Below are 9,206 nucleotides of genomic sequence, written 5' to 3' on the forward strand. Positions count from 1 at the left end.
TCATATATGGACAGAGACATCAAGCACTCCGTCAAGGAGCGGAATCCCCAGCCACAGGGAGCTACAGTGGCGCTATCTACAGGAAGGGAGTGCTACCTACACGGGGGCTGTGTGGCACTACCTACAAGGGTGTGTGTGGCACTACAAGGGATCTGTGTGGCACTACCTACTAGGGGGCTGTGCGGCAAGGGGGGGATTTGTGGCACTACTTACTAGGGATGCACAATGCATCGAAACTTCGATACTGTTTCGATACTGTGCATCCCCAAATGGTTCGAGCCACACAGCTAAGTATAGTAATACATGATGAGTGAGAGCGGGGCTGCGGCTGTGTAATACAGCCATTGCCCCGCTCCTGAGTCCTGACAAGTGTGCGCCGCGAGGATGATGTGATGCGGCCAGCGCTGCACTAATGAGCGGCGGCACTGAAAACAGAACATGGCGGCCGCACTGCAAAACACCCCCGTGTTCTGTCTTCGGTATCTGCGCCGCCGCTCATTACTGCAGCGCCGGCCGCATTACCTCATGCTGACCGCGCGTGCACTTAATGTCAGGAGCGGGGCAATGACTGTATTACACATCCGCAGCCCCGCTCTATAACGGCGGAGATCAGAGAAACCGCTCATCTCCGCCGCTATTCTCCTGAATGCTGCGATCAAAGCTGACTGCAGCATTCAGGGAAAAGTGAGGAGGGGGGATGCCCCTAGGATCGCGTCACAGGGAATTCCTGTGACGCGATCGAGGGCCATACCATACACTGTATTACACATCCACAGCCCCGCTCTATAACGGCGGAGATCAGAGAAACCGCTCATCTCCGCCGCTATTCTCCTGAATGCTGCGATCAAAGCTGACTGCAGCATTCAGGGAAAAGTGAGGAGGGGGGATGCCCCTTGGATCGCGTCACAGGGAATTCCTGTGACGCGATCGAGGGCCATACCATATATGGGCAGACAGCCCAGGGTCTATTGAAGGACCCCAGGGCAGTCTTACTATATTTCCTGTTAGGGCATACTTAGGTATGTCCTAACAACTGCCTGCGTACTATACATACACAGGCTAATGTACTGGCATATATCTGATATATGCCAGTATATTAAAGTTTAAAAATAAAGTAAAAACATAAAGTAATGTTATATTTAAAAAAATACACATACGCCTTTTTTTTACAATAAACATTAAAATAAGTCTCAATACATAAAATATACACATATTCGGTATTGGCGCGGCCGTAATAACCGGCACACAATTTTTTTGCGTCATTTATGATGTGTACGCTGTAAAAAAAAAAAAAAAAAAACTTCTTTCACTTATTAATGTGAGGCACGAGGTGCGATGAATTTAACCTCCATGTGCCTCAAATTGATAGTAATTAACCCCATCATGTACCTCACACATTAACCCATTATGACTGAGAAACATGATGGGGTTAATTACTATTAATGTGAGGCAAATGGAGGTTAAATTCATCATCACACCTCGTGCCTCACATAAGAACATACTGTTGGCAAAGTATAGTTTTGGTATCGAAATCGCAATACTACACGAAGTATCGGTATCGGGGCAGTATGGCACTGTCTGCAAGGGGGATGTGGGGGCTGTATGTCACTCTCTACAAGGGGGATGTGGGGGCTCAATGCCACTCTCTATAAGGGGGAGGTGGGTGGTGTATGACACTGTCTACAAGGGGGCGGTGGGGGGCACTGTGTACAAGAGGAAGGTGGGGCTGTATGACACTACAAGGGGCAGATGCGGGATGTATGGCACTGTCTACAAGGAGGAGGTGGGGGATTATGGCACTGTCTACAGGGAGGCTGTACGGCACAATCTACAGGGGGCACTTTCTACTAGGGGGGCTGTGGGGGCATTATACTCTGTGGAGGCCACTAAGCGGACATCATACTGTGTAGGGGCACTACAGGGGGCAATATAATGTGTGTGGCACTTAGGGGGCATAACACTGTGTGGGCATAATTAGAGGACGAAATACTGTGTCCTTGAAGGCGTTATAATATATTATATTATTATTATACTGTGTGGGGGCACTAAAGGGGCATTACACTGTGTGGGGGCACTATATATGGCATTATACTGTGGGGAGGAATTATGCTTTTTTATGGGGCATTTTTTATAATGGCGTGGGGCGCCGAAAGATCATTTCGCACGGGGCGCCATCTACCCTAAGGCCGTCCCTGAGCGGTGAAATAGTCATTGCACGGAGGGGGAAGACTCTTGCCTGCCCACTGTGCTGCCCAGCCAATCAGCTCGCTTCTAGCTGTTTCCCTCTTCCTCGTGGCCTGTGCAGAGGGAAAGGTATGGCTACAACAAGAAGATCGTGCATGTCTGCTCCTCCCAGGAATCCTGACTCCTGCTGCTCTCTGACCCCACACCCGATGTATGTAAGTAGCAACTAGTAATGCAGCTATTAACCCCTTCATTGTTTATGTCTGTCATGCTGAGCAGTCACACTTCAGGGCTGACTGTTTAGCATAACAGACAAAGTATATCCATCCATCCATCCATCCATCCATCCATCCATCCATCTTCTATCTATCTATCTATCTATCTATCTATCTATCTATCTATCTATCTATCTATCTATCTATCTATCTATCTATCTATCTATCTATCTATCTATCTATCTATTATCTATCTCATATCTATCTATCTATCTATCTATCTATCTATCTATCTATCTATCTATCTATCTATCTATCTATCTATCTATCTATCTATCTATCTATCTATCTATCTATCTATCTATCTCATATCTATCTATCTATCTATCTATCTATCTATCTATCTATCTATCTATCTATCTATCTATCTATCTATCTATCTATCTATCTATCTATCTCATATCTATCTATCTATCTATCTATCTATCTATCTATCTATCTATCTATCTATCTATCTATCTATCTATCTATCTATCTCATATCTATCTATCTATCTATCTATCTATCTATCTATCTATCTATCTATCTATCTATCTATCTATCTATCTATCTATCTATCTATCTATCTATCTATCTCATATCTATCTATCTCTCTATCTATCTATCTCTTATCCAATCGCGGTGTGTCGTACGAGCACTGTTCCTCCTTCAAAATAGCTGATTAACCGGGGTCCCGGCGGGTGTCTGCTAGGCACTGTATCTAAGCCAACTACATAGTAGGCTTAGATACATGGCCCATGTGTGATCCTGTCTGCTGGACCCTGTATCTAAGCCTACAATGTGTGTTACTAATGTTTTTTTTTTGTTTGCTTGTGTTTTTTTGCAGGTTCGGTCATTGGACTACTTTGGATTCGAGGACTACTTCGATGACAGCTTTTTTTATTTGGAATAAAATGGTTAATGAGGGTTGTGTGGGGGCGACAATTACGAAGGCGGTAGTAATAAAGTTTCAAAAAAATAAAAATATACAGATATAATATCTTATTGAAATAAAAAAAAAACACAGAACCCTCATTAACCATTTTATTGAGAATAAAAAAACGGCGCCATCAAAGTAGTCCAAAATCTGAAGTAGTCCAACATCCGAACCTGTAAAAAAACACAAACCCAAAAAGAATTTATAACACAAAAAAGCAAAACAATTCTTATACTTACGTTTCCGGGGTCCAGCGCTGGAGCCGCAATGTCAGTGAATGGGCCCTGTATCTAAGCCTATCATGTGTGATACTGTCTGCTGAGCCAATGTAGCTAATCCTATCAATATCTATAGGGTCGTAGTGCTATAGATATGCTGTCTCATATATATATGTATATTGCCCCTGATATTTTAAGACCTTAGTGACACCCCTGGCTGCTAGTGTTGCATCATTGAGTCACTTAGGAGACCCATTGATGCAGCTGAAAGCTGCGGACCGTCGACCATGAGAAGAAATTTGGGGGAGGGCCCAAGAAGAACTTTTGCACCAGGGCCCATGAGCCTTTAGCTACGCCCATGTACAGGGAGCCTGGTGTGGCATCTACAGGGAGGCTGGTGTGGCATCTACAGGGAGGCTGGTGTGGCATCTACAGGGAGGCTGGTGTGGAACGATCTACAGGGAGGCTGGTGTGGCATCTACAGGGAGGGTGGTGTGGCATCATCTACAGGGAGGCTGGTGTGGCATCATCTACAGGGAGGCTGGTGTGGCATCATCTACAGGGAGGCTGGTGTGGCACGATCTACAGGGAGGCAGGTGTGGCATGATCTACAGGGAGGCAGGTGTGGCATGATCTGCAGAGAGGCTGGTGTGGCATGATCTACAGGGAGGCTGGTGTGGCATCATCTACAGGGAGGCTGGTGTGGCATCATATACAGGGAGGCTGGTGTGGCATCATCTACAGGGAGGCTGGTGTGGCATCATCTACAGGGAGGCTGGTGTGGCATCATCTACAGGGAGGCTGGTGTGGCATCATCTACAGGGAGGCTGGTGTGGCATCATCTACAGGGAGGCTGGTGTGGCATTATATACAGGGAGGTGTGTGGCATCATATACAGGGAGGCTGTAAATAGTGTCTAGGTGAACATGTGACCTTCCTTTGGGTGTTTTCAGGGGGCTGGGACAAAAAAAGCCTGACCAATGAAATTCATCAGTTTTTTTTTAACGGCCATGAAAATGGATGTCAAAATGGAAAATGGATGTCAAACGGCCATTAAAAACGGACAGATGGACTGGAAATGGATGAAAATTTGGAGATAAACGGATGCAAAATGGCCATGAAAAACTGACAGTTGATCAGTTTTTAATGGACATTTTTTTTCACTGTCGTGTGAATAAGGCCTAAGGCCTTATTCACATGACAGTGAAAAAAAATGTCCATTAAAAACTGATCAATGGTCAGTTTTTCATGGCCGTTTTGCATCAGTGTGTCTCTAAATTTTCATCCATTTCCAGTCCGTCTGTCCGTTTTTAATGGCCGTTTGACATCCATTTTACATCAGTTTTTCATGGCCGTTAAAAAAACTGATGAATTTCATTGGTCAGGTTTTTTTTGTCCCAGCCCCCTGAAAACAACCAAAAGAAGATCACATGTTCACCTATACACTATTTTCTCTGGCTTCTACTGAATAAAGACTTCAGGCACTGGGGACCCTTGACGTTGGGTTGCGAGCTTTGCGTATTTTGGCCAAAATAACAACTAATACCCCATGTTTCATGGATATTTCTTACTACGTATACTACACTTTTTTTCAGGACGCAGCCGGGTCTTATATGCTGGGAGGGCATGATGTGCTGGCGTTTGGTTTGGAATGCAGAGCAGCCCGCTTTAGCTAACACTAGCGGCGTTACAAATAGGCTGTTATTCGGCAAGATACGCCATGCCTGACGACCAGCACATTATCCCTCCACGTATTGCACATAGTACTGACACCCCATGTACTATTCACAGCACTGACCCCTATTCATCACATTTATTTTATTTATTTTTATTACATTATTAGGGGGGATTCAGACGAGCGCGATTTGCGCGCGTGCAGGCCGCGTATTTTCTGCGCATCACGCACAGCACTATAGAAGTCAATGAGGCAGTTCAAACAGTGCGTGATTCTTGCGCAGCGTTTGTTCGCTGCGTACTATACGCGACAGGTTCAAAAACTCTGCGTATTTCACGCATCACGCACCCATTGAAGTCAATGGGTGCGTGAAAATCACGCATGTCATACGCTGGCAGCAGCTGCGAACGCGCGTTTTTCACGCAGGACACGTTGTCTCAATGCAAATGAGTTTGAACTAACTAGTTGAAACCAGCAGAAAAGCAGGAAGTTGGTTAGACAGCAGGTTTTGCAAAAGAGGCCACACCGTTTGCAAAAGCACCACAAGCACTTTGCAGGCATGCCTCGGCAGATGGATGTTGGGAAGCTCATTCGGTTAGTTCAGGAGCGGCCGGAGGTCTGGAACACCCATGCGGAGTCGTACCATGACCGCACATTGAAGGAGGCAGCATGGGAGCAGATAGCAGAGGCGCTATTTGAGCAGGAGTGGGCCGACAGCCGCACCCGTGACCGGCTACAAATTGGTGAGTGGATATCTGTGTGTCGCCATTGATGTGTATAATGACATCCATATTGGATATTGCGTCCCTGCTGAATAATTGCCTGTCATTGCCAACGTTTCTGTTCAGTGCCATCTTTATATATAGTATCATCAACTTAGGCTTGTTCTTGTGTAGACGTGTGTTTAATAACACCAGTTTATACATGCACTGTCTGTGTGCGCACTCACATCTGCTGAGTTTAATCAATGATGTGTTCTTATTCATCATACAGTGGACGATGTAAAGAGACGGTGGCGCAGCTCGAGGGACCAGTTCCGTCGAGAACATGGATCCGGCGCCCGTAGCGGAGATGGTGGTCCCCAAAAACGGCGCTACATGTACTACGACCAGCTGTTGTTCCTGCGGGAAATAATGGACATGCGACCGTAAGTACTCGTTGTTGTCCCTTTGTGGCCACGTCACCCTCCAAACATGTTACATACCCCAAAACGCCTTGGTGTTTGCACATGACATTTGTTTCCTCAACTGACGTGTCCCCTATATTATAGAACTAGCGACACTCTGGATGCTTCAGAAGAGGAGGCACGGCCCCAGTGTAGCCAGGCGTCCGAAGCCGCTGCTCCCCTGGTCGCCCTCACCCCGGAGGCCACTAGAGAGGATCCTGGTCCAGTCGCCTCAGCGCCTGAAGCAGGACAACCGGACCAAGTGGCACCTAGACAAGCAGCACCCCGCCGCAGACGTCCTGGTAACCCACCCGCAGCTGCACAGGTGGACGCCCGTGTTCTGGAGTACCTGCGCCGTGCAGCCGATGAGGACCAGCAAGATTTTTTTTGCCGGAGCATGGCACCTTTGATGCGGCGGGTACCAGAGGATAGGTTGGTGCGGCTGCAAATAAATATGCTGTCTTTAATCGACTGTGCGACACCCCCGCTAAGTCCAGGCCGGTGCTTTACTTCTCTGGAGCACTGGCGTAGTGTATATATGCCCTCAGCGCGTGCCCATGTGCCAAGGCCCTCCCAACCTGCCCCCGTCTTCTCGCAGATGGCGCAATACCCTCCTGCCCCAAGATACCTCTCCCCTGCCCCAATGCCTGGGCCAGTCCATCACTTTCCTCAATACTCCATACCTGGGCCAAGTTTACAGGCTCACATGCAGCCTCAGGGTTACCACCCGCAGTATCAACCCCAATATGCTGTGCAGGAACAGGCTCCTCAGGGCCGGGGACAGCAGAGTGGTGCGGAACGGTCGGGTTACAGCTCGCCGACCCATGCCTATCAGAATCTTTAGGGGCTCTTTTTTTCTACCGACACATGTTAGAAATCGATGACATGCTAGGAATTTGTTGTATATGCATCATGTTGGTGCACTTTTTTGTTCGGGTATGTTTTCCCGCCTCTGTATTTATTTGGCTGATATGGCGAGTATGTGCCACAAACATGACTACTACTAAAGTTCGATATTTTGAAGTTCTGTGTGGACAATCCTTTTGTTACCTTGCACACCTTTTCTACTGCCTCTACCGCTAGGAGGTGCTGTTGCCTTAGAGGTTGTGACGGTATTACATTTCTCCACCACATCTTTGAGGTCTTCGTTGTTCGGAAGGGGTTTGGAATACCAGGAACTCAGCTGTAATTAGTATAGTTAGTGTTTGGCCAGAACTAACTTTACTCCCCCCGAAACGCTCACATACATATAGGCCAGGAAATACATAGTTTCCACAAGAGGATGTGATGTCCATGCATTCCTGCCGTCTAAAAAGGGTATTCCAAGCGCCTACCGAGCTTTAAGCTCGCAACCCACGTCAAGGGGCCTCAAGTTTTGCGAGTCCCTAACCCTCCCCCACACCCCCCCCCACCAAAAAAGGCCTTGAGGGATAAACAGACGTTCTCTCAAATAAGATTAACTTCACCACAACTCAAATGGCAGCGTTCTGGCAGGTCACTTCTCAAGCCTGCCTGGCAAAATACTCGGCAAATTGGTGGCGCACTCGCTGCCCACATGTCGGTGGCCGGCCAGGCCGAGCAGCCTGGCTCAGGCTGGTGGTGGGTGCAGATGTTCCCATATATTCCACATCATGAGCGGCATCATTGATGCGGGTAAAGTTGTGCAGCACAACACAGGCTTTGATCACGCATGTGACATTTGACGGCGACAATTGCATTGATGTCATCAGGACCCTCCACTTGCTGGTCATGATGCCAAAGGCACATTCCACGACTTTCCGTGCTCTGCATAGTCGCTGATTGAAAATGCGCCTACGGTTATCCATGCCCCTCCGCGCAAATGGCCGCATTACGTGTTTGCTGAGGGCAAAACCTTCATCTGCAACCATAACATAAGGAAGGGGTGGCCCGCTGGTGCCAGGGAGGATGCTAGGCTCGGGGACATCAAGTTGGTTGGACATTAGACGCTGTGCCATTCTAGATGAGCGAAAAATGCGTGCATCCGCCGAGCTGCCATAGGACCCGATGTCCACGATGGTAAAGCAGAAATTACAGTCCGACAACGCAAGCAAAACTATTGAAAAATACTGCTTGTAATTGAAGTAGCGAGAGCCAGAGTGGGGCGGTTTCTGCACACGGATGTGCTTCCCATCGAGTGCACCAATACAGTTAGGAAATTGGGTGTCGCGTTCAAACTGCTGCGCTATGCGAAGCCAGTGTTGGGCCGTAGGCTGAGGGATCACGCTGCTCTTCAATCTCTGCCACAGGACCACACAGGTTGCTGGGACAATGCCGCAAATAGTGGAGACTCCAATTAGGAATTCAAAATGAAGGGCATGGTAGCTAATGCCGGTCGCCAAAAAACTACAGAAATTCATACAAGCAAAGCACAAAGAAAACATGTTAGTTTAGGACATTAAGGACATTAAAAAAGGTGTAACCTGGCTCACAAAACTGCACATACCGTAACGTCAGAAGGAGACGCTCCTCGGGGGAAATACAGCGTCGCATGTTTGTGTTCTGATAGGTTATTCCAGGCCGAACCAGCTCCAGCAGCATATCAAAGGCATGCACAGACAGGCGGCAAAAGGCCCGAAATTTCTCAGGGTGACGACGGAGGTCAGCAAAGAGGATATGAAAATGCCCTTTAGAGGTGCGTTGGGCCACTATTGGGTGAACCCACATCCTACCTGATCTCCGCCGGTGTGGCCGTAGAGGGCTACCTCGTTGCCCAAACCTACGGGATATCATCCATGCTAATAGCACACGGGCC

The 9,206-nt window shown here is 47.7% G+C and overlaps 1 protein-coding gene across 1 annotated transcript; it reads left to right on the forward strand.

Annotated features, from left to right (window-relative positions):
• The first annotated feature begins 5,518 nt into the window (after window positions 1-5,518).
• Window positions 5,519-7,456, forward strand: LOC142750975 (uncharacterized). The gene is made up of 3 exons (XM_075859952.1): window positions 5,519-6,011; window positions 6,262-6,415; window positions 6,539-7,456. Exons 1-3 carry the CDS (start codon window positions 5,828-5,830, stop codon window positions 7,275-7,277), a joined length of 1,077 nt encoding a protein of 358 aa, XP_075716067.1. The 5' UTR covers window positions 5,519-5,827; the 3' UTR covers window positions 7,278-7,456.
• Window positions 7,457-9,206: the final 1,750 nt, after the last annotated feature.

The sequence above is a fragment of the Rhinoderma darwinii genome, chromosome 3 (genome assembly GCF_050947455.1).
Source record: "Rhinoderma darwinii isolate aRhiDar2 chromosome 3, aRhiDar2.hap1, whole genome shotgun sequence".
Taxonomy (NCBI): Eukaryota; Metazoa; Chordata; class Amphibia; order Anura; family Rhinodermatidae; genus Rhinoderma; species Rhinoderma darwinii.

What these genes read in the sequence shown, in the direction of transcription:
- LOC142750975 (XM_075859952.1), top strand. Translation starts at nt 5,828, where the DNA reads ATGCCTCGGCAGATGGATGTTGGGAAGCTCATTCGGTTAGTTCAGGAG. An exon ending in CCGTGACCGGCTACAAATTG is followed by an intron (nt 6,012 to 6,261) that starts GTGAGTGGATAT and finishes TTCATCATACAG; the next exon opens with TGGACGATGTAAAGAGACGG. An exon ending in GAAATAATGGACATGCGACC is followed by an intron (nt 6,416 to 6,538) that starts GTAAGTACTCGT and finishes CCTATATTATAG; the next exon opens with AACTAGCGACACTCTGGATG.